Source organism: Hippocampus comes, unplaced genomic scaffold, assembly GCF_001891065.2.
Source record: "Hippocampus comes isolate QL1 unplaced genomic scaffold, H_comes_QL1_v1.1 scaffold153, whole genome shotgun sequence".
In the NCBI taxonomy this organism is placed as follows: Eukaryota; Metazoa; Chordata; class Actinopteri; order Syngnathiformes; family Syngnathidae; genus Hippocampus; species Hippocampus comes.
The window spans coordinates 452,574-478,804 of NW_017805991.1; the positions used below are offsets into that span (position 1 = coordinate 452,574).

Below are 26,231 nucleotides of genomic sequence, written 5' to 3' on the forward strand. Positions count from 1 at the left end.
CTACGCATGCGCGGAGGAGGCTGTTTGTCCAGTTTCGCTGGTTTGACTTTTACCAGTCAGCACAGAGCCGAGTTTGCGGTTCCCATGCGGAGCTTTTGAAGCTCGTCGATCCGCAGGGGGTGCTCCCATGCCGGCCAAGATGCGCGAGACTTTCCTCCCCCCTCCCCGGAGCGTGTGACTAAGGGGTTCCCACTGCAGAGAGTCACGGCGGGATTTTTTCCCCTTGGTGTGTCGGTGGGCAAACATCAAGGAAGCAAGCGGCAGGTGCACCCGGGAGAGGACGGGGCAAGTCAGGAGGAAGGGGCGGAGGATGAGGGCGGCCCCCGCGGAGAGGAAATCAACTGGTTGGCTTCTCACATTAGCATGCGTGTCGAGTCCCCTAGTCCTGCCTGAGCCGCCGAGTCTCCTTCTGCGCCTGCCGACCGAGTGACTCCTCGGCACGGGGAGAGGACGCGGAGCCGAAGGGACTCCCCGCCCCCCTACCCCGACCCACTACTGCCGTGGGACTCCGTCCTATCACGGAAGGGAGAATGATGGGTTTTTTGCGCCGGACGTTCAGCCGCCGCTCGAGAAGCCGCCTCCAGGCGAGGGATAGGGACGAGCGGGATGGTACGGCCGGGGGAGGGTACCCCCTGCTCATGGCCCACCAGCAGCAGGTCGTCCACGCGCCCGCTGTGGTCACCGGGGGAGTGGCTGTACACATCCCGGCTGCTGGGAACGCGAGGACCGCCATCACCTGCCGGGTTCTGCTGTTGGACGGCTCGGATGTCAGCGTGGATTTGCCCGTGAGTGGCTCGGTGGCGCGTTGGCTTTAACTCTGGCGTCCTAGTGATAATTTTTTTTTCTGGATTTCAACTCGTGCCGTTAACTTTTAAATCACTTTTTGAAGCCATGGATGGGTGGATGGATAAATAGAAACATGGAATGTTTTAAATAACTTTGCAGTTTATTTGGGCAGCGCAGTCTGATAGTGGTTAGCATGTCTGCTTCACAGTTCCGAGGTCTGGGGTTCGAATCTCTGCTTCCGCCCTTCCTGTATGGCGTTAGCGTGTTTTCTCCGGCTTCTTCGCACATTCCAAAAACTTGTTTGATTCTTTCAGGACTGTAAAAGTGAGTGTGAATGGTTGTCTCTATGCCCCTTATAATTAGCCAGCGACCAACCTCTTAACTATTTGCTCATTCATTACATCATCCATCCATTTCTTATCTGTTTAGCCATACGAGGGTCGCTGGCGTGCTGGAGCCTATGCCGGCTGTCTTCGGGCAGTTGGCGGGGTACACCTTTTACATCATATTTAATATATATTTATTTTCGCACAAAAATGTTCCTCAACCCTGGTTTACATCTTATAGTAGCATACAGACCATTAGTTTATTATTGGACTATTCTTGAGAAATAGCACTTGTCAATCTTATTTCTACTGCAGGAAAAGTGGCAAAAACGAAAGTAAGATAACACTGTGCCACTATTGTATTGACATATTAATCACAGGTGGTGGCAGTCACTGAAACCAGCAATGGCTTCATATTTGAGCACTCCTGTAGGTACGAGACCATAACCACAGATCGTGCTAGACTGTCACCAAAGATTCTTCAAGACTATAATCAAAGATTGTGTCAACAGTGTCATTTTTTTTCATTACGGGCCAGAATCGGTCATTTTTGACCTCAAGGTGGCTGGTGGTTATATTTGTGAAACCACATAAATAACCGCCTGGAGTGTATGCAAAAAAATCAACAACAAACTCCAAATGGTCTTGGTTTGGCTCACGTTTTAGCCTGTGAGCAATTTTTTTTAAATTTTCTTTTTAAGAAAACAAAGGATGTTGACGTGATAGATCAACAGTTTCTTTGCATTTGTTCTTGCTTTGGCGCCATTTTAATTCTGCCTTTGTACCGTGTGACTTTTTCTTCTCCGTGCATCACTGACATTCGTGATGCTGTTTAAATGAGTCAACAAATTTGATGTTCTGCCAGAAGCTGAGCTTCACTGTTCATTCACGGACTAGCTGGTTTGCAAGACTGCAAGGCAGTTACAGTTATTCCTCTATATGTTCTGTTTGGCAACCCTGATAATCGCCCCATGACATAACATAATTGACCCTCAGTTTGATTTTTATCATTTATATAGTAGTTTTGAACAGAAAATGACCACATTGGATTAGGCTGTGTACTAGACTCTAACCACTGATTCTGGTGCTAGACCATAACCACAGGTGGTGGTGCTTTAATTTCCTAATTATAGTGACATACTGTACACCATAACTACAGAAGTGGCAGTTTATGAAAACAATACAATTTACTGCTTCATAAAAATACATTTACTTCACATTTGAGTTAGCATTTTGATGTGCCCCTCGACCACCCTTTCACTTCCTCAGATGGCTCCTTCAGAAAATCAATTGCCTCTGACCCATGATTATGCTAAACCACTGTATATTCACAGAGATTATGCTCGGCTATAACTACGCAACTATTGATGTTGACAAAACCAAACTCAGCATTTTTATAACTGAATAAAGTTAATTCTGTCTCTTACTTATAACTGAAGTTTTTGTTTTCGGAAAATAATTACTGACGTCGACCATGAATGAAAGGAGGAGTTATTCGTCAAGCCACAAGATGGCTGCCATTTCCTTATTGCCAAGTGCTCAGATGAGGGGGAAAAAAAAGGCACCGAGAGGCGCGGCCTCATCTGGTTCCCTATTTTGAATTTAGGCAAATTCTGCCAAACAACCAGAATGTCGCCAACTACCCCCGCTTTATCTTTTACACCATCTCCCTGTCAACTCAGAATTCCCCTTATCCTCCCATCTTGTGCCATCTTAATCTTTTTTTACACGCCCTCTTGCTCATCGCCACTTTCTCTCCTCCTCCATCCATCCCTTCTCCGTCCTTCCTCTATTCCCAGACTCCCTGATCTGATTTGGTGTCACACACGTACAAGTGCGTGTGGGTGAGCGAGTGTGTGGGTATGCGTGCGTAAGTGCCTTTTGGTAAGATGGTTTCATTTTGAAGGTTGTGTGCGCGTCACCTCGCACCGCTTTGCTCGTGTCTGCATGTGTCCAGCTGGGACTCGCAACAACAACATGTAGGTTCCGACGAATAATGCAAAATGACACACGGCTCATCAGAGCGGCGGCTTAGTCACAGATGTGTTGCAACAAGTTTGCTCATGTCCTCGTGTTTCCCTGAAGGCTGAGACACAGGTGTGCCCAGTCCAAAAAAGCTTATTAGACATTCACCATTTGGGAGTACTACACGCAAGCCAAATTTTGTCCCCCTGATGCAGCTTCAACAGGATCCAGGTCATGACTTCAAATACCCTTTGCAGAATGAACAAGGGTACTTCTGCTGTTTTTTTTCCCCCCTCCCTCCCATCATGTCCCCAATCCTTTAATACCTCTGATTTCCTCACACACCCACCACAAAGTTTGGATTGGTTATCAGGATCCAAAGTACAAGGCTGTCATCTCTTTACACACAAACACACCCACTCGGTGTAAGTTGGAGACGCTTCACTTCTGGTTCCACGTGAAGATTTTGACACGAAGTATGGTTTCTGCTTTTTTTTTTCTTTTTTCTAGGCAAAAAGTCTAAAGTTCTCCCCGTGGGGCTATTCTGCATTTGACCTAAATGTAACACAAACAGTCCACTACAGGCAGTGATCCACCAGAATGACAATATTTTCATATATCAGGCATGGGAATAATAATCAATTCATTCCTAGACTTGTGTTATGTGAATTTAATTGTTGATTGTTTCTTAAATGAGATGTTTTTTGAATGAAATTAGACTGTTTTGCAGGTCTCAAAAATTAAACTAATGTCCATAAAATTGAGCATTTGATTGACCACCATGCAGTTTTACAAACAAATCAAACCTCAAAATCAGCATGTGTCTTATTAAAGATGAATTGTAATGTCACAATTTAAAAGTTGTTGATTCCCGACCAATTACTTATCTTAATACTAATTTTTTGTGTAAACAAATCCTGATTACAGCACGCACGACCTATGAGTGGTTAGATTTAGTACATCCAACCTCAGCTCCGGTCTTGCTGTGTGGACTTTGCATAGTCTCCCCTGTGCTTGCATATTTTTTTTTCCTGGTACTCTAACTTCCTCCCAGGTTCCAAGGACATATATTTGTTTCATTGAAGGCTCTAAATTGTCCATCGGGGTGAATGATAATTTCAATGCTTGAATTAATCAAACTCAAATTGAAATTACAATGTAGTAGAATGCAATTTTCAAATCACAAAGGCTGCAGTCTAAAATAAAAAAGAAATCAATGATTTACGATAGCCAGTATGCTTTTTTGTTTTTTTAAACAGATGTATGTTTATTTATTTAGTGTATACATGAGTTCAGTGCAGTAGACGCATTTACATATTGTTTCATGAAATATGAATAGTTGAGGTGATAAAGCCACAGATTTGTTTGCATCACTGCTGTCATCTGATGTAAGGGTGACTGACTTGTATTTACACCACACTTTTAGAACACTGTTAAGTTGTTACAGTGAACACTTAAGACTGAAACTCAACGTGTGAACAAATTGAACTAGCTACATGAAGTGTCATTCATATTCATTCATTGTTCATTTGCCTTTATTATAGTGCAAGCCAAAGAGAACAAAAGATTTCTGTATCAGTCTGATATTGTTTATTGCAATATAGATTAATTTGTTGCTTGTGTTTGTTAAAAATTACACGGGAATGGCACCTTGAAAAAAATAATCGTATATTATATTGGAAAAAAAGAAATTCCGTTTTTTTTCAAGCCCTAGTTTATACCGTTGCATACCGCTGCCAGATGTACCGCTGCAATTGTCAGCCGACCAGTCCAGGGTGTACCCTGGGTAATGGCCAAAGTTAGCTAGGATAGACTCTAGCTAACGTTAAAATGCTAATGAGGATCAGCGGCATAGAGAACAGATGGACTACTGACGACAAGTCATTCTGCTCTGGAAATGTTGTAACGTGGCTGTTTTGGCTCACATTACCTGCCAAAAATGAGTGTAATGAGTCATTTTACCTCGAAAAGATCAGGTTACTCAACACCCACAAAGCCCCTTTTAGGAAACAATTCACTTTTTTGTTCTTCTGTTGTAGAGCAAAAGCAAAGGCCAGGACCTTTTTGACCAAATCATGTATCACATAGATCTGGTGGAGGCGGATTACTTTGGGCTGCAGTACATGGACGCAGACCAAGTTTCAGTGAGTCCTTGACACGCACGTCAACAACCTTGTTTTTGGTCCGCACTAATTCTCGCTCGGTGCTCTTTCAGCACTGGCTGGATGTGTCCAAGCAAATCAAGAAACAAATCCGAGGTGAGTTCATCCCTCCATTTGTTTTGAAGAATCTTGAAGTGCACTTGCATGTGTAGGGAGCAGGTGGCACATTATCAAACGTGTACAAGGTGATTAGCATTTGGAGCCGTACCCTTGTTTGCTCTCCGATGTGAACATGATACATTCACAAGGGAAAGAGGATGTAAACAGCCTATTTGCAGCCTGCGCATTCGGATGAGATACAACAGCTTCTGTAATCGACAGAAATAGTGGTGTTGGTGGTGGTGGGGGGGGTTATTTACTAACCTGCAGACGATGGCAGGAGGCAGCAATACGACAAAACAATGTGGCAAGTATATTTTAATTTATGTCAAGCGAAACTGCAATTTTAAAGACAATGGTGCCTGGAGATATGAGTTGAATTTGTTCTTTGACCAACACTGATATTGCAAATCATCTGTCCCCATTGAAATGAATTGAAAAGCGAGCAATCCGTTACAGCTCAACAGATTTCCCCAAAAAATATATATGAAGCAAATGTAAAATATATTTTAAAAACATACAGTAGTTACATAATTAAACAGACTGTAAAGAATTAAGCAGGATTTTCCGCAGTTGTGCTGTGCCCTCTGATGTGTGGGCCTGGGCCACCTGGGGCACGGTTCTACAGTAACATGACTGTGTAAGACCACCTGAAATTCACTGACTCTGGCTTGATCGGGCCAGGACACATCTCTTTAATAATTACGATGAAATCAACACATTCTTGCTTTTTAAATATTAAATATTCAATATTTTGAATTGTATTCACCGAGATCGATCAGTCACTTTCACTGAGGTCCTTACTGTGCTGTGCCCATTTTTTTGGACAAGATATAAAGCTCATAAAATGCTAAACGTTAAGTCTCCAGTTAGATTTTATACTGGAAAAAAACCAGATGCTTAATTTGAAATAATCATTGAAACTTTCATTACTAGTGTCGCTTCTAGCAGGACCACCACAACACAGCTCATGGCCCACCCAAATAGGCTGAATGTAGGACCCTGGGGTAACAATATAAAACATACAAATTCGGTTTTCCAAATAGTGTCCAGTGTGTGCATATTCATATCATGTTTGGAAAAGCAAATGTAATACATTACGCTGTTGAGCAATTGTCTTCCTTCTTCTAGATGGTCCGCCATTTCGACTCTTCTTCCGAGTGAAGTTTTACTCCTCAGAGCCAAATAACCTGCGTGAGGAATTCACAAGGTAAGAATAAGAAATCTCTATTGGCATGAGCATGATGATAATGATGATGAGCAGGAGGATGTCCAGCAGGGATGCAAGGCTAATTACTTTGCCGCTATGGGCCGATTGGGGTTGGAAAAAAAAATAAAAAATCCAAATAGACTTTCTAGAGCAACGTGTACTTGAACCGAGCACTGACAATTGTAATACATTCGAAAAATGTATGCTACATTACATTTTTAATCATGTCACTCTCACTGCAGGTATCTGTTTGTACTGCAGCTTCGACAGGATATTTTGTCTGGCAAGTAAGTCTTCCTTGCACATGGAAATGAGTAATCATGATGAACGGTAACATGTTTTATGTTATGAAGGCCATGCATACCACTCTAAATGTGCTGCTGTATCGTCGCACGCAAACTCTTCTAAATGTCGAGTACATTTTATTTATTTTATTGTCATGGAATTAATAAAATGCTCCTTTTGTACTCATACCTGACACACTGTTTTGTACCAGCAAAGGTACTACCATGTATTGCTCGCTTCCAAAGATGCCGAGTCAGGATAAACGACTGCTCGTCACTTAGTCCTGGAGCATATTTGTCATGGTAGCATTGGAGTATGCACGGCTACACCCTGACGTTTCCTATTCCGCTTTCCCTACTTTGCTGCAGCGGTGCGTTTCCTCGCTGCCACTCAGTCTCCTCTCGAATGCTTATTAGCATAGTGAATGCAGGAGAATGTTGATGTCATTTATTGTTGTTGTTTGGATGTGTGTCTTATACTGGCTGTTGTGTTCAATGCGCTGCGGCGTCCGCATTTTCACACAGTAGTATTTGGAAGTGCAGACTGCTCCAGGCATCGACAGTTTTTTAAAAAAAATTCTGTTGTTTAGTCATATTAATACTAATACAGTACTAATTAGCAATACTAATTTGTGGGGCTTTGTAACCTGGCAACTTAAACGCTGGAGGCAAAATTTTTTCAAAAAGTGCTTCGGGAGGACCACACACTTCTGAAACAGTATGATAAAAATGCTGTTTTAAAATAAAGACTAAATATGTCCATACATGCAAGTACGTGCTCTTAATTTGTTTCTTTTGATTATACACTTTTCAATTCATGTTTAAAATCATTCGAAGTAAACGACGACATCATCACATTCTGTAATTATTTTTTTTCTCTCTTGCTTAAACATCGACAGTCAAGGATGGTACAAAAATGACGAACAAGAACCCAACATCAAGCGCAAGAACTCATTTTGTACATTTCACAAAAATCAACTCACTCAACAGGTTATTATTGAGGTCCTACGTTTGTATTCACATCATTCCAAGTCTGCAAAAAAAAATTTTAGGCCTAAGACCCAGTGTAAGCCCAACTAAGACATATCTGTCCTTAAGTGATCATAGGTAATATTATAACTCAAAGCTACTGTCGACCCCTGCAGATTCGCAGTTTGGGCACACCCTGATTCGGATATTCGTGTATTCCCACCTCCGCCTTTTTTTTTCCTCCAATATTTTTTCGGATTTTGGATTATTCTACTTCTCCCTTTCATAACTTTGCTGCTGTAAATTGGGAATTTCTCCATTGTGAGACAAATGAAGGTTTTCTTATCTTTCAAATCACTTTGTATGGAAGACTATGAAAGAGTTGAATGAATGCTATTGCTTTGTTTTGTCATCTAGTGGTGGTTGGTGATATTACAACTTACAACTCAACGAGCAGTTTTGCACTCATAGAACTGCATACATTCTTCTTCTACTTGGGTGGGGGGGTCTTATATTCATATTTTGGGTTCTTCCTTTTTTTTCCTGGGATTTTATTCCCAATTTCCCCTTCTTTTTCATGGAGGAGGGGGGCGTATTTTGGGCATAAATACCCCACTAATTGCCTTTATTTATTGATGTATTTTGACAACTCATCAAGGTGACATTCGGAATGTGGTTGCATGCAGTTTGTTGGCTGACAGTTGGAAATGGAGCGTTTGTTTGACTTGTGGACAGTCGGTGTCTGAGACACACACACACACACACACACACACACACGCACGCACGCACACACACACACACACACGCACACGCATACGCACACACATGCACGCACACGCACACAGAGGCGTGTTGCCCATCTCTATGTTCCAGCTCTATCTGGGCCACAGATCCCCCGAGTGCAGCTTTATTATAACACTCAAGATCAGGATCTGAAGAGGTGATTATTTTGGGAAAGGGGTTGCTTCTCCTTCACACACACACACACACACACACACACACACACGCACACGCATACGCACATTCACACACAGATAATTGTATTTGACTTGGCGAGTGTGTGTGGGGCACTCCCACTGAAAGCAGCTCATCACACCGTTCTTACCCCCCTTTTTCTCCCCCCCTGTCTTCAGATTGAAAAGTCCATATGATGTCTCAGTAGAACTGGCCGCCTATTGTTTGCAAAGTAAGTAGACTTAACCTCCAAGATGATTTCATTCCTTTTGATTTCGTTCAACCAATATTTAGAACGGAATGGAATCGCTTTTGTTACTTGGTAAAAATTTGAGGAAAAAAGATAGCTTTATAGCTTACCAGCGTTTTCACAGTACAGCTTTCGAATGCATTTATAGCTTACCAGCGTTTTCACAGTACAGCTTTCTGAAATATGATTTTTACACCGAACACAACGTTTGCATTACATACCTTAAGTCACATTAAATGACAAAATGATCTTAAGCATGCTTGTGAGCCACACAAGACACACCTGCGCACGCAGAGATCCGAGACAAGAGCTGTATCACGCATTCATGCATTAGTGCTCAATTTTAGTATTGATCATTTTCCCAAAATGTTGCAACCGGTGTGATCTCTCTGTGATGCATTCCACATCCAAACCGCCCCTAAAAAATGTCCAACTCGAAAAGTAAATACTCTAAAACTGACACAATTATGCATACAAACACAATTAGAATTTCTATCAATGAATAATTCCTCGGCAGTGACGATACAAACCGGACTAAATTGATCTTAATAAAGGATCAGGATGCAATATTATTGAGTCGATTGGTGGTGCAGAAGTGACTGTTCCTCCAAGAGATTGAAGCCAAAAGGACCGCAAACGTGGTTTGTTTGTTTGCTGAAACCGCTTTGGAAGAGATCGAGAAACACTGATCTATAGTGATGAAGCTCATGTATTTGGGTGGCCAATGAGTGAATATGAGCTTGTGTGCTTATTGTTTAGGTTGTATTGAAATGCTCGGTGTCTCCTTGCTCTCCTCTCGTTTTCATAGTTGTGTTCCTTTTTTTGGTATGTCCAGGTGAGCTGGGAGACTGCGATCCCTTGGATCACTCTCCCGTGCTGGTGTCGGAGTTCCGCTTCACTCCGAAGCAGAGCGAGGCCATGGAGGCTGACATCTTCACCAGGTGGCTGGATCTCAGGTGAGAATGAAGCCGTTTCAGCGTCAACGGCGGCGGTGACTTGTTGCCGTTTTCACCTCCTCCTCCTCCTCCGCCAGTCGCAGTCACTTAGCTGGCCACACTCTCGCTGGTCTGTGTGAAGGATTAAGGGGGATTAATCCGAGGAGGGTCTTGATTGATTCTGGGCAGCATTTAACCACAGTGGCGGTCTGATCGCTCCCATCTGGGATTAGGTTACATATACTGTAATTTCACTGAACCCACTGGGCCACACAAGGACAAACGGACACCCATCACCAGCGCGTTATCCAACGTATTTTTGTGATGTTAAAGCCCACGTCTCCTTCTCAGGGGCAAGAGTCCGTCACAAGCCGAAATCTCCTTTCTCAACAAATGCAAGTGGCTGGAGCTTTACGGTGTAGATATGCACTTTGTTAAGGTGCGTCTCAAACATTTATCGATTTCACGCTCGCTGTGTATTCTTGAGTGTTAAATGTGCACGCGGTGTCATCAGGGAAGAGACGGTTGTGACTACGCGCTGGGTCTCACTCCTACTGGCATCCTGGTGTTTGAGGGTTCCCACAAAATCGGGCTCTTCTTTTGGTAAGACTTCTTGAATCATGTTCCTATGTGCACTCAAAGTGGTTGTGATTCATAAGCAAAATGTCAAACATTTATGCGGGGTGTCCCCTGCTGCTTTTTCCGCTCTGCTGTTCGAGCAATTTAAATATCAAGACATTTGATGAAGTCGCAAGTACCGCACAGGCCATGTTTTAATCGGCATTTTCGCATCGTTGATTGTCACGTTGGCGTTGAATGAAGTTATACAAGTTTCAAACTCGTTTCACGGCTCTAGCAAAAAAAAAAAAAAAAATCGCATCATGGACTACAGCCAGCCAAAAGCGGAGCTTCTCGCACCTGCTGATGTGCGCCTCAAAAGTAAACAAATAGCTCAACACAGCATGGCTGGAGCATTCATGCACTAACATAGGCTGCAGAGATTGAGATTGCTTTTATTGTTTGTTTTTTTTTCACCCAGTGGTGACTACAATGGCGCCTTGGCAGTGGCATTTTACTTGTCCAAGGTGACTTATTTACTGTCTGGCTTAAAACGATGACATAAATAAATGTTATTTTTATGCATAGTATTTTATTTATATAATTTGTTGAAGAATTTTATACTATGTATTTTGTGGGACACCTTTGATCAAACAATACATGATTGAATTGCGTTTCCTAGAAGTGTAAATATGGCTTAAAAAAAATTGTGCAATCTGTCATATTTAGGCCCAAAATCACACGTCTGGACTTCAAAAAGAGTCGACTCACTCTGGTGGTCGTGGAAGATGATGAGCAGGTTTGTGTCTGCAAGCAAACACATGCACACCCGCGCACGTGCACACACATCCCAATGAGGTCAGTCTTGGCCGGACTACAAATGGACATATTTTTTTCCGCTTTGAAGGGCCGCGAGCAGGAGCACACGTTTGTGTTCCAGCTGGCCAGCGCCAAGAGCTGCAAGCATGTGTGGAAGTGCGCCGTGGAGAGCCACGCCTTTTTCCGGTTACGCCAGCCAACCACGGGCAAGCCAGGCCGCAGCGACTTCACGCGACTCGGCTCTCGCTTCAGATTCAGGTAGCGCTCATCACTCGCCTCGTTACCGAAGTGACGTGACGTCGTGAGAATTTAGCAGGAAATTGCAGACAAAGTTTGATACTCATTTACCAGAGAGAATCTATTTGACATCACCAAAGCAGATTAAGAGAACATAAACGAAAACCTCTTAAGGTTAAGATAACCTAAAAACTGGATTTCTTCGAATTACAACGTATTACTTTTGAAATGGAATCCAACTAAAGTTACGGGTTTGAGGTTTGCTGTGAACAAAAATGGAGAAATAGCAGCAAGTGGTTGGAGAGATACTCGTCTGCATGCTGGCTACTATCAAAGGGCCCTTGAGCAGGGCGCTGTAGCCACCCCGCAGCTCAAGTAGTGCCGCGGTGTTTGCGTGCCTCTTTCACTCTGAATTTCTTCTTGCATTCCTGCTTGTGCGTCATCTGGTTCACCTTGTGGTATAAAAAACAATTATACAGCAGTGTGTAAATTGATTTTGTTCCCCTCAAAGATATTATCACGAGTACAATAGATCAAATTACATTAAAAAAAAAAAATTCTCCTGAGAACAGAATTATCAAAGTAAGCCAGTAGCAACAAACAAACCAAATGATGTGTGCATTGTGTCTATGGTTACTTCGTATCTATGGTTACGTGGAGGTGTTCCTATGGCGACCGAGATATGCCCTTCATATTGTTTTCCTTCTCACTTTTTATGAAAGCAACTACTCTCACTTGATGGGCACTTGCTGTTATTTTTAAGAGCGGTGTCACAGAGCGCACCCGAGTCACAAGATTTCTTCTTACAAGGTAGCAGCAACATCTTTGGTGAAAGAGATTCATAAACCCGATTAAATTAGCGGCCCTATTCACTTCAGTCGGAGTGTTGTGACTGAGGATAATTCATCACTTTAAATGACAATGGCGTTTTCATTCAGTTTGGGCGCTAACTACATTTCCAATCTCCTAATCCATGATCTGTAGCTGCAGTTGCAGCAATAACAAGCAATCAAAAATCCCTAATTCCTGTCGCCTGTCAATCTCAGCGGTAAAACGGAGTACCAGGCGACTCACGGAAGCCGGCTAAGGAGAGCCAGCACGTTTGAGAGACGGCCAAGCAAACGATACCCCTCCCGCACACAGTCACTGGGCAAAGGTGAGTCTTATCTGTGCACACAATTGCGCACATACAACCCTGTGGACTTTAAGAACCTGCGACACGCCTCTGAGTCATAGTTAACACTTAGCTTCTATACACTCATCAACCACAACGTTATGTAGACTTGTACAATTAAATGAGAACCGTTCATGTATCTTAACAAATGTAATAATGCATCAAGTTTTGATTGACACTGTCGAGGCGCTGTTAACTTAATGAATGTTTATTAATGCGGTTGTGGTTTGCAATGGGGTAAAACTGCACTCCATCACAACAGAGTTCTCATTTTGGATTTTTCGTTTTTGTCAGTTTTTACTTTTTGACTTTTGTTGTTTAAATTCGGTTAGTTTTAATTCATTTTTAGAGCAGGTTTTTATGTTCATGAAACAGACCTGGATAAAAATGATGGTACCCTCAATATTTTGTTGTACATTTGAGGGAATTACTGCAATGAAAAGATTTTTTTTTTGTAACGTTCATTGAGAGTTCTGTACATTTGACTTGATATTTCCTATGCTGATCTCAGCACATTTTGTGACTTTTTCCCTCCTTGTGTTTAGAGTATTTGTCATGAACGTTATCAGGGAACACATTTTAGTCCCGTCCCCACTCTCTGAAAGCATCATTTTCAATACACCCCTTGTATTGGATCTCATTATAGTGTGGATGTAAAAAAAAAAAAAAAGTCTGCTGTTTGTATAACCATAATTCCAAGACAATCGTTTTGAACAAAGAAGAGGAAGCGCTGCGGCGGCGTCTTGAACTTATCAGTTCGCAGGTTCGTTTGAACAAACCGCCTCCCACTATCGCGTCCCACGCTAGCTGATAATTTACCTCGATAGCTTCAACAAAGTACCTCACATTCCCACCGTTTAAGACTTGAAGCGCCACTTTTCGACTCTTTTCGACACTCTGTTGACGTCAGTGAGAAAACATGGTGACATAGAGTACATGCACTTGTTCGTTGTTAACATCGTGTGTGTGTGTGTGTGTGTGTGTGTGTGTGTGTGTGTGTGTGTGTGTGTGTGTGTGTGTGTGTGTGTGTGTGTGTGTGTGTGTGTGTTGCCGTCATAGTTGCTGCCATTTCTCCAGCCAAGCCGCCACACATCAGGTAATACCGAAAAACCCACACGAATGCTATTATATGGACATGGACTTAATATAAGTGCTGACTGTGATATTAACAGCCTGAACAGCTTGAAACTTTTTTTTTTTTGTTTCATGGCAAAACATGATGTGTTTACCAAGCACTTCCTTCCTTGGATTTCTCTCCTCACCGCTTGCCCACCTCAGATGACTACGCTTGCGCCACTCACAAATTTGATTGGCTGAGTCGTGTCATGTGGGTGGAGTTACAGTGCCCATGATTGGTCGGTCTGTCGTGCGCATACATGGACTACTTTAATGAGCTTAAAAGATGACATGAGGCTGCTAAGGTTAAAATAAGTCGAGTGTAAATCACCCCCCCCCCTTGCAAGTTAAATAAAAGCAAGCACAAATCACACAATGATCTCGTAATACGTCTGGGTCTGTATCGAGTCCATCTATTGAGGACCTTCGCTGCAGATGATACAAGGACGTCTTAACTGTACATGAAATTAAAGTATGAAAGTTAATCTGCGATTGCTGATTGTTTTCATTCTTTCTCTGCCAGCCCTGATCCCAGCCTTCATGCAGTGAGTGACCTCAGAAGATCTACTTACACACACACACACACACACACACACACACATACACACACGCACACACATACACACACGCACACACACACATACCCAGACTGTCAAGTAGTGCGCAGGCCTGGCTTCGATGCGAAACATTTCATTTTCGGCATCTCTTCAATCCTCTCCAGTACCAACACAACATCCCGGTGGCGGGTCACGAGGCATGGCGCCTGGCCCACCCCGCATACACGCCCTCCGTTTACCTGCAGCCCTCCGGACACACGGCGCCGCACAGGTAGGACGGGGGCAGGGACCGCCGTAAGGCAACTGGGGAATGTCAATTGGCCGGCACCATTTTTTTTAGTACAGGGGTGGGGAAACTTGCCCGACGGCCACATAAAATTTTAATTGGCCGGTTGGGCTAAGTCATTTGTAGATGGGGTAAGAATGCGTAAAAGAGTTTCTTTTTTTTGTCAAGTAGTAATTCTATTTTTTCAGTTTGATGATGGTTTTTATTTACATTTTTTTACATGATACTTTGTAAATAATTCAAATTATTATTAACTTTGTTGCTTGCATTTGATTTTTCAAAACGGGCAGGCGGTCCAGGTCATTCACAGGTGAAATGGAAATATGTAAAATCCTTTATTTTGACAATAAGATAATTAATTCTTTTAGTTTTAGTATGTCGAATAAAAGTAATCAAAATGAATTAACATTTTGTGATTATTTTAAATGATTTACTCTTTTTTTATTATTTATAATAGCTCAAACAATTTATTGGGGTGAATGCAAAAGAATGATTCAAATGTGTGTGTAAAAATTCAATCTCATTTTTAAATTGTGCTCATCATAATTTAATTAGAATTATTTAATCACATTAAAAACATGTTAATATATTAAATATATGGATACAGTACATAAAATTGTCTAAATTTATGACAGAGTTTTTATTCGTTAAAAAAAAATTGAAAATTCGGGCCATATTTTTGTTCTAGTAGCTTCAGGAGGGCTCTCCTGCAGGGCAGTTTTCTGTTTTCATATACCATCGTATCTGTGTTTTCATCTCACTTCATGTCATACATCTCATCCAGTCTGTACGTGTGTGTGCTTGCCCTGTGTGTCCATGTGTCCGTGTCCATGCGTGTGGGTTCAGGCCTTCTGTCGGGGCCTCTTCCTCGTCTACCAGTCCCGTGTCCGGTCACCCCGTCATCCCGGAACGAACCAGCAGCTTGCACCATGCGCCCATCATCAGTGTCATGCACATGGACAAGGTCATGACTACACTTTGACCTCTACTCTGACCTTGGACTTACACAAACTGCCCATTAAAAAAGAACAAAAAAAAAAGCAAGAATCTCTTCCTCCTCCTCCTCCATTATTCATCACATCTCCACATTGTGGGTCCAGTAGACGCCTCTAGAATGTAACAAGTCGAGCTTAGTTTGCTTGTAAATGGTTCGATTATATCCCATGATATATTTGTTGCTATGGGCTTAAGGAAAAAAAAACTGCTTTATGGTTTCTTATAACAGTGGTGGGGAACCTATGGCTTGTGGGCCATACGCGGCCCTGGAGAGCATTTGGTCAATGGAGAGCGATGTTGTTAGACTATGAAATGGAATTATGTTTTTTTTGGAACTCCAGACATCATTTGAAATGTGAAACATTAACAAATATATTTACACTTGAAAATGTTGTTAGACTATGAAATGGAATTACGTTTTTTTTTTTGGAACTCCAGACATCATTTAAAATGTGAAACATTAACAAATATATTTACACTTGAAGAGACAAAAAGCACAGCTAATGCTTTTTACAGTATCTTTTGTGCAATGACAGACCCAAACTTGACTTCTAACGCATACAGAATTACGATCAGCCAAAATGTGCTTTTCACGTCGACAGATTATTTTTGAGTGAGAGTTATTTTTTGATTTTATTTTTTTTACACTGCACACAGAAGATACCATTTTCAAAAGTATGTGTACAATGGGTCTCCAGAGGACTGAAATGGCCCCCTACCGAATAAAAGCTTCCCCACCCCTGTTTTGCATTTGCATTTGTCTCTCTTTGCTGCGATTGCAGGAAGCAATTAAATGACAAAAGTGCTTGAATAGCGTCGTTTTCCAGAGGTTATAAGGGTCCAAACATGCATATACTGTATGCTGCTTTAGGGGTGCTGCGTGTTTGTTGTTGCTTCATGCCATTATATAGTTCACCATGACATTATGAATGACAGTTATTGATTACCAACCTGCTGTTTACATGTACCGTAACAATAATGTGGTTTTGCTGTGATAGTGGGCGGAGCTGGAATCCCATTGTGGCTTCATAAATGAATAAATGGGCTTTTGCCATATTGCTTATAAAATCAAGAAAATAAAATCAAGAAATGAATGAGTTTTCATGTTGTGTATCATGTACTGTGTAATGTGAAGGAATTTAACAAGTTGGAAACTTACGATGGGAATAATTGAGAATTTTCAGCAATCAACAGGAATGAGTTGGAAATTTTATGGAAAGAGAAACAGATTGCGCAATCCAGTTGTGATGTCAAAAAAAAAATATATGTATATATATATAAAAAATCTTTTAGGCGGGATTGATTGCTTTTGATGTGCTGTTTCGTCCTCAGCTTCCCTCTGAGCGGTCCCGCCTCCGACCATCAGCTCAGTGTGGAAGAGAACGAGACGTCATATTCCGGAAAGGTCAATCGCCGTCACCGCCGCCACACGCACAGCCAGGACACGCTCTGCCACACACACAACAAAATCAGTGAGTACAAAAAGGCCACGATGCAAGTTTGCGAAACTGCTTGTTATGCATCCAGAATTTATGTGCCATCAGTCTTCACAATGTACTTGATAGACAAGTCTTCCGCTTCAGTGGATATTTCACTCCCATTATACAGTTTAATGCAGTGGCCTCGTTCCTTGTAAATCGAGTCACGGATGACAAGGTACAACTGCAGTTACGAATCTCATTTCCACGTTGTGTTGTAATACACCAAGCCTCTATCGTGAATGTAAATGGTCCACACAGCCTTGCTCAAATCCCAGGTTTGTGTGAAATAATTTCCAAACATATGACGCCATTAATGTGCCTCGACATACAACTAAGTTGGTGGGGGGGAAAAAAGTGAAATCTGTTCAAGAAGGAAAGTAAAAATTGTAAGTCAAGGCTTCCCATAGCCCAGACATCCATCCAGGAAGAAGATGGCCGATTGTTGTGACATGTACAAAACAGCCAATTACTTGCCAGAAATTGCTGCAACGGCATCGATGCGGCTGTCGTCCTCTTGGCATCTTCCCTAACCAGTTTTCTTCTCGTCTTTTTCTCCATTTTTGGAGCGACGTCCAGTTCTTAGTAATGTCACTGCTGTGGCATATTTTCACTACAGTATTTGATGAAGCTTGTCTTAATAATAATAAAATCCCTTGGATTCGATTGAAGTTTTCTGCGGACCATGGCTTGTGCTGTAAGATGCGACGGCAAAAATGTCAGGAAAAGACTGAGAACAGCTGAACTTTATTTGGGCGTTTTAAATGGTGGTGGGAAATGACTTATGTTCTTCTGTTGAATGAATGGAAGCAAGTGGATGTACAGCTTTATTGTACCTTAAACCATCCCATGGAGGAGGATTTTATTTTTCTGCCTCTCAGATCCATTGTTGAGCAAAGATATTTGTATTTAAGGAATAATGTCTTGGGGATAAACTGAGTAAAACCTGCTAGTAAAAACGCATGAATCCTAATTGGACAATAATTTTTTTTAAATGGTAAAAAGTTACTATCTTTATACGTCTGTGGTAAATCTCCACACGGGATCTGAAGAATTAATCGAATTTAAATCAACATCGCACTGTAGTAGGATATAATTTAAAAATGGCAAAGGCTGCAATTTGGGAGTGGAAAATACTTCATTTCAGTCACAGTAGTTTTTTTTTTTTTTAAATATGTATGTTTTATGTATTGTTTATATCGTGTCTGGCTAAATTCACTGCTTCAGAAATGCAGCCCACACTCCACTGCTCCACATTTACATATTGTTTTATGAAACGTGGACGTGATCATAGCCACAGATTAGTTTGCATTATTGGTGTCACCTCATTTGCTGACTTTGTCTTTAGGCCGCACTTGTTTGGTAGAGTTTTATAAAGTTGTCATCGCGAACACTCAAAAGACTTCAAGTCGGTGTTAAACAACACAAATTAAAGTCGATAATCAATCTTTCATATTTAGTCACCATTCATTTGCCTTTCATTTAGCATACGCCTAACCTATAAAACCAAAACAATAATGTTCAATAATTCTGATATTCTTGTATTTTGTACTCAACACTAGACGACCTAACGTGTTTTTTTTTTTTTTTGACTCTGCTCAGAGTGTCGAGCATCACCTTGTCTCGGAGGGGAATTGGACATGTCTCCTTCTTTCCGCAAGGCCGTGGAGTCAGACAGCGAGTGTCCTGCGTGGCCCTCGCTCTGCATCAACATAGACAACAAGGTCAGACACATTTCCACACGCTGAATTTCTTCCTCTGCTGATAAGATGAGACGATTCCGGTCTGGCTTCATTCTCTTCCTCTTGTTCCTCTTCGATATGTGACGTCTACAGGGAGAAGAGAAGCAGCTCTCGGAAAAGTCTCTCCACCCCTCTACCGCCTCCTCCCCGGCCCTGCTTCCAGACCACCTCAAGTGTAACATTCTTAAGGCCCAGATGGAGGCGGCTTTCAGGGTGGGTAACATACAGCACGTGATTTCCGGATAGTATTCTCTTCGTAATGCTTTTATTTGCACGTTTGGATCTTTTTTTTTTTTTTTTGCCTCCAAATAGGATGGTCCACTCAGTCCAAGAGCGAAGAACTCAGATATGCCGCTCACGGACAGGCAAGTTCTCTCCTTTTTTTCTCTTGCTCTTTCTTGCTCGATGCTTGCTCCCAAAGTGAAAGTGAAGCTGCATCAAGTGCATACTGACTTTTAAATGAACCGACCTTATCTGTACTGATCAGATACTGGACCTAATGACCATGGCACAAGCATAGATTAAGAATTCAGTGGTTCTTAACCTTGTTAAAGGTGGTAAGAATCACTCTGTTAGGTTAATTGAAGACTCTCATTTCTCCATAGGCATAGATGTCAGTGTCAATGCTTGTTCGTGCATACGTTTCCTGTGATTGAAATTTAAAAATCATTTGCGATAGGCTCTGGCTCACCCGCAACCCTAATGAAGATGAGCACTCGAAAATGAATGGATGTTTGGTCAATATATCCTCAAATGCTGTCAACAGGTACCAGAGCTCCTCTCAAGACTCATCAGCGTCCAGTTTGCCTGCAGACAAAATGTTGCAGAGACCGGATGTCCGTTTTGCGTCCGAGAGTCTCCATTCTAAGTCCGGCCTGAGCACCAACCGCAGGAAACGTCTCGTCAGACAGTTCAGCTTGTGAGTTCACATCGCACATGTCACTCGAGTGCACTTGAGCCTTCATGCAGGGGCACTTGAATCCTGTCTGTGCTTCTTCCATTGTTTTTTCAAATGGAAATGTATTAATGGATGATTCATTTGAAGACTCAAAGAGAAAAAGGTCCACATGTAGTTTTAGAAATGTTATTCTTTAGGCATCACACAATCAAACATTATATAAGCTCTCAAAAGGCAGTTTTAAATGCATTTAGTCGAAACAAATTTCCTTCATCCACTCACTAAGAGATTTTTCTGAATTAAAAACAGTAGTTTGACAACACAGCAACAGATTAAGCTAATCCTAAAATGCTGCAGTCCAATAAATTAAAAAAAATAAATATAATGTATCTTGGTGCGGTGACTTACATGGACAAGTTTAATTTTTGATTTTTTTTCTCCTTTTTTTGTAAAATAAGAAACAAACATTTTTTAGGAAGCACATTGGTTTATTTAATTGATTTGGTAAAAATGAATTGTTATGCTAGCAGGCTAGCACTAGATAAAGTATTTTAAATCCCTTGGGTTTTTTTGTTTTGTTTTTGTTTTTATTTTTGCTCCGCAGTAACCATGAGGATGAAGACAACCTTCCAGAAGCTCTTGCAGCCATCTCCTGTGAGAGCACAGCCAAGTCGGGCTCCAGTAGTTCACTGGACAAACAGATCCAGCCCTCCATTTACCCACAGGTAACATATACATGCAATTAAACGCAAGTTACGAGAAATTCATGGAGGAGAAAGTATGAGGAATGTCTGCGTGTGTATGCGTCCATGTGCATTCCAGGTGGACAATGTGCCAGCACTGGAAGTGGCTAGTTCATGCTGTGTGTCCCCTTTGCCTTCTCCCCACCTCTCTCCTTCGTGCTACTGTAGTCCCCTCCCTCACTTGGTCCCTTATCTCGCGGCCCATCACGACAGGTAACACCCTCGTCCTGTCATTCGCTTTGGGGACACTTTGTGTTGGACCCAACACAGTATGTCAGTATTCTTGTTATCCGAATTAAAAGCCCATGTACTCTTTGTACACTATTTGTCCTCAGTCTTAAGACAATTCAGTGCGTCGTTGGAACACGTACGGCACAGTAGAACAACCATGTATTGCTAGTAATGGTTTACTTAGAGGCACCTATTCTCTGGAAAAAAAAAATGATACTGCAGTTTGTCGTAGTTGTAAAACTATTCTGTCTCCCCGCCTGGCTGTATTATACTGCCCTCTGGTGGCCATGTCACACACACCAGAAGGAAAGCCAATGAACTAATCATGATGTATAAACTGTTTAATTTTTTAATTTTCTATGTAATTATGTTAATGCAGTGTTTAAGACATTATAGAAATGTCATACAGCAGTGGAAGGCTGGGGTGGAGAAATGTCTCTCGTAAAACAGTCATTCCACCCGTGCTCTGAATTGTCTTTGTGAAGTCAAAGAGCTTACTCGAAGTCAATGGACCTGAATCTGACTTTTAGGGATATCGAATACTTGGTGAGGTGTGATGGAGTGAACTTAATGTTTGCAGAAATTCATTGTACAAAGTAGATCTACCTAATCTTGTCTAAAATACCCGTTTCATTCAGTAATAAGAAAATAATCTAATTATAAATCCTGTGTGCGTGTGCGTGTGTGTGTGTGTGTGTGTGTGTGTGTGTGTGTGTGTGTGTCTGTGTGTGTGTGTGTGTGTGTGTGTGTGTGTGTGTGTGTGTGTGTGTGTCTAGTGGAGAGGACGTGAGGGCGGACAGAGAGAAGCTCCTGAGAGCCCTCTTGATGACCGAGCTCTGAGAGCGCGCCACTTGACGCCCTGACATGGAAGAGGAAGACTGAAAGGCGTCGGCTGCACTCCTCATTTTTGTGTATTTTAGTTCATTTAATTTTATGTTATATTTGCTGAAGAAGGCTCACTTTCTACTCCAACAGACACAATAGACGATATATAAACTTTCAGATGGAATCCGAAGTGGCTTAAAGCAACAAATGGGACTGGAACTGCCTGCATTAGAACAACTGTACACAACAAAGGGTCTTTTATCTTGACTTTTATCGCAAATTTTTCAACAACTTGAATGTACTTCACTTATTCTAAGGGAATAACACCTCAGTTCTTTCTGAGGCAGGAGATGGAAGTTTGATCAAACATACATTATGTATTCAGTTCAACCTTTGTCTTCTGTGTATGCTCTATGGACAAAAATATTGGGACACCCGGTTATTACATCTCTATCTCAGTTCTAGTTCATCCCAATATCCATCCATCCATTTTCCGATCAGATTTATCCTCACAAGGGTCGCGGGGGGTGCTGGAGCCTATCCCAGCTGTCTTCGGGCAGTAGGGGACACCCTGAATCGGTTGCCAGCCAATCGCAGGGCACACATAGAGGAACAACCATTCATGCTCACAATCACACCGAGGGACAATTTGTGTTCCATTAACCTGCCATGCATGTTTTTGGAATGTGAGAGGAAACCGGAGTACCGGAAAAAACCCACGCAGGCTTGGGGAGAACATGCAAACTCCATACAGGAAGGCCGGAGGCGGAATCAAACCCTGCACCCCTGCACTGTGAGGCGGACGTGCTGCTCTCATCCCAATATGACTTCTTCAAATTAATCCAAGCATGCCTTTTTTATGGACCTCACTGTGGACTGGGGCATGTTCAGAAATGAACAGAAAAGAACTTTCCCAAACTTGTCGCAGATTTTCAGTTGTCCAAAACGTCTTGGGACTTGGGGGTATTGTCCAATACCCTGATTGATTATTTCAATCATGGGAAATTTAAGTGCAAGCCTCTTTGTGCAGATTGTGTTGCATGCTCCTTTTAAGCAAAAAAAAAAAAAAGTGTGCACTTGATTCTTTAAAATGTACTTCTTCATTTCATGTTTTATTTTTTTTTGCGCTCAGAAAGTCAAGGTAATTTTTAATGGGAAACTGCCCATGCAAGTACCACATTATTCATTTGTTGGTTTGTTTATTAAGAATTGAAGGAGTAATTTAAGTTATTAAAGTATATATTAATTACTTGGAATGTTTCTGTCAAATGTCGAGTGAATATTTAAAGCCATCGTTAAAAGAAAAACTACCTACAAGATATGTAAAAGGTATTGCAAGACAATCCAATGACATTAATGTGTTTACGTATTTGAGAAACGTAACCCCTAAAAAAAAAAGAGTTACTGACGTTATAGAATAAACAACCAAACAAAAAAGTAATGTCATTGATCACAATCATGTTAAGGGGGATTTAAAATAAACAATCTCTCATACAGTAGTCATTTGTTGTCATTTCTATTGTCTAAGTTAATAAAAGCTGAAATAAACGTTAATCCTAGTTTCAAATTTTAATGATGGCTTTGCAAGACAATAAAACGTTACTGAGAATAATCAATCAAATACGCTATGCTGTTCATTGGCATTAATCCAAAGGTTCTTTTTTTTAATCAAATTGCTGTCTTAAAGTGCCCACTAGGAGGCGACAAATGTGCTCCGTTGGCAGGCGAGTACGGCAAACTGTACTCTAGGGCAGGGGTCCCCAACCGCCGGTCCGCGGACCGGTACCGGTCCGCCGGGCATTTGGTACCGGGCCGCACAGAAAGAACTTGCCTTAATTCCGTTTTATTTATTTCGGAATACGAAAGATGTTTTATTTTGAAAACTTACCGGATTCTCCGTTACATCCGTCTGTGTCCAGCTTGACACACGTCAAGCCACGCTTCTCCGTAACGCGACCAATTAGGCTAAAAACAAACACCGGAGCTCGCAAAATGAGTAAAAAAACTGCTGGAGATCGCAAATGACGGCGGCCTTAAAAGTACGTTCGAGACAACTGCATTAAAGTTATGTCTGAATACTCTGAGATCGCCACAATAGCACTTTTGCTATTTCCGACATCCTACCTGTGTGAGGCGCGGGGGAATTATGCAGCAACGGCGACGAAAACAAAATTACGAAGTAGACTGGACATAAACCACACACTTGCGGTGTCATTGTCTCTCCTATTACCCCGAGATGGGACCGTCTGGTTGCAGAAAATCAAGCTCGGTGCTGTGGTGAGTCGTCATTTTCATGCACTTTGAATTTGCGTTGTATCGAATTTTGAAGGCATTAAACATTGCCATAGCGTTGCGGCCAGATTAGACGCTCCTTGTGTTTATTATTATATTTCGAAAACACCACAGTTTTCATGCAGCTCATACCATATTATTTTGTTGTATTATTTCCGCCACACCTTAAATGCCGGTCCCTGAAAAAATTGTCTGACATAAACCGGTCCGTGGGGCAAAAAAGGTTGGGGACCCCTGCTCTAGGGTGTCGTCGTTTAGCGGCGTTGACGTCACCCGAATGTGGAAGTCAGGACCTTCGCAAAAGCAATTATCCTAGCCTGGATTCAGAGCTGACTTTATCGAAAAACAACCACGCACATCTTTGGACAATACAATTCACATAAGAAACCTAACACGTTTTTGGAACATGCAAAGTTAATTTCGCACAGGAACACCGGAGCCCAGATTCAAACCAAGAACTTGAGAACTGTGAAACAGCCTTTTGCTAACCACGTGGGTCGCGCTGCTTGCTGATGCTACGGGCCAATCAGTTATGATGAGATTTGAGTGGGATTTACCACCACTATCACGTCACAATATCGAGCCTAAGTACTAGTCTATGCAAAAATGCGATATCAGTAAATAAAAAGCAATATTTATCAAATTGGATAAAAAAAATTAAAAATATAAAATACATCACGCTCTCCTGTGCTACTGATGATTAAATGTGTTAGTTGAAATGTCCAGATCGGAAAAGGCTGGGTTTTTTTTTACAATCGATGTCAGTTGTAACCACTGAGCAAACAATCAGAGGACAGTTAAATGTTGACGTTATTGTGAGGATGAATTTTAAATTTGATTGCTTAAAGAACCAGCCCCATCGTCAGTATACTGTCGTTTAGCTACGTCTGATTCGACGTCCGCGCTGGGCAGAATAGAATAGAATGGCATGGCAACAGTAAAGGCTGTAACCTGATTGGATGCGAGGAAAAAAAAACCTGCCGTCCGCATACACATACATTACTGGAAGCAAGGAAGCCAAGAGAAATGCTACCAGATCTGGAAACAAATGAATACATTCACATGGAACAAATAATGTAATAAAACGTCGGTCTGTGTAATGCCGTCATCATTTTGGCATGTTTTATATTTTCCCACGGCCAAACATTTACCTATTGTTGCTGTTTGTGTTGCTGTTAAAACATCCTGATGTCTAATTGTTCTTGTGGTCATCAAGTCATTATGCTAAGAACTGCTTGGGCATAGAATCACGCAACAACGCCTCCTTCTCCTTCCTCTTTGTTCACGAACATCCACATCAAAAACATGAGTTATTATACAATTTTAAATGTGTAGCCCCTCACGTCACATCACGGCGCGACACGTTACCCATCAAGGTGAACCAAACATAAACCACGTCATCACGATTTTGAAAAGAGCATGGGAGCATTTGTGGTGTACAGTATGTGTGTGTGTGCGTGCGCGCGTTTGCAATGACATGGGAATGTGGATCAGCCTCGCCCTGCGTGTGTGTGCGTGTGCGCGCACGTGTGTGTGCGTGTGTGCGTGTGTGTATGTGGCTTACCCGCCCTGTGAGGGAATGCTGCCTTTATGGAGAAGAATATAACTGATTTAGCTGCCCCCCCACACCTGTCTGTCAAGTATATCAAGCAGTGAATGATGCCGCAATTGCTGTGTTGTGAGGATTCGGTAAAAAGGAAGGCCTTTTACGACGTACTTTGCATTACATCCATATCGGAGGCTCCTTATAGCCATGCACAAAAACACTTACTAAAAAATAATCAAATGTTCGCTTGGGATGTATTTATAACATTTGGTTCTCGAACCTTTTTAATTAACCACAAGATTCATAATTGGATGCCTCAGGCTCCTCTTGATAAGGAGGTAGAAACGTATGATTTCTCCCAGCCAATCAAAGAGACGATGAAGGAAAAGTACCTTTCTTCCTGCTCACTATAATGATAACAACCCTATTATTAAAATGATGACAAAGCCTGAAAAAATGACAAAAGCTCATCATGAAAATCTGGAACCATGTGAATTCCACCAGCTAAACAAGCAAGAAGAAATACGCCAACAGTTTATCTTGGGTCGCGTCACCGGAGTAGCAGCTTTAGCAATGAAGCCAAGACTTCTCTCCCGAGCCACTTTGCCAAGCTTTTTCCTGGGGAATCCCAAGGAGTCCCCTAGCCAGCTGGGAGAAATTGTCTCTCCAAGGTTTCCCGTGTCATCCCCAGGGCCTCCTCCCGGTGTGACGTGCCTGGAACACATCACCAGGGAGGCGTCCAAGAGGCATCCTAATCAGATGCCCGAGCCACTTCCTATACCTATAATACCCC

The 26,231-nt window shown here is 42.0% G+C and overlaps 1 protein-coding gene and 1 long non-coding RNA gene across 3 annotated transcripts; both read left to right on the forward strand.

The window, feature by feature from the left end:
- The first annotated feature begins 14 nt into the window (after positions 1-14).
- epb41l4b (erythrocyte membrane protein band 4.1 like 4B) lies at positions 15-22,174 on the forward strand. Of its 2 annotated transcripts, XM_019892167.1 has the most exons (24): positions 15-785; positions 5,117-5,221; positions 5,293-5,335; positions 6,470-6,548; positions 6,791-6,835; positions 8,935-8,987; positions 9,841-9,961; positions 10,292-10,379; positions 10,455-10,543; positions 11,228-11,297; positions 11,406-11,575; positions 12,601-12,710; positions 13,788-13,824; positions 14,368-14,389; positions 14,566-14,672; positions 17,016-17,155; positions 18,764-18,885; positions 18,997-19,116; positions 19,216-19,268; positions 19,670-19,822; positions 20,406-20,526; positions 20,624-20,757; positions 21,552-21,660; positions 21,779-22,173. In XM_019892167.1, the coding sequence occupies exons 1-23, from the start codon at positions 531-533 to the stop codon at positions 21,613-21,615; spliced, it is 2,301 nt and encodes a 766-aa protein (XP_019747726.1). In that variant the 5' UTR covers positions 15-530; the 3' UTR covers positions 21,616-21,660; positions 21,779-22,173. The 2 variants fall into 2 exon arrangements, with proteins under 2 accessions (XP_019747726.1, XP_019747725.1); XM_019892166.1 differs by having other exon boundaries at positions 21,552-22,174.
- LOC109529025 (uncharacterized) lies at positions 12,717-13,559 on the forward strand. The gene is made up of 2 exons (XR_002170764.1): positions 12,717-13,280; positions 13,334-13,559. It is a non-coding gene; the product is annotated as an uncharacterized LOC109529025 (long non-coding RNA).
- Positions 22,175-26,231: the final 4,057 nt, after the last annotated feature.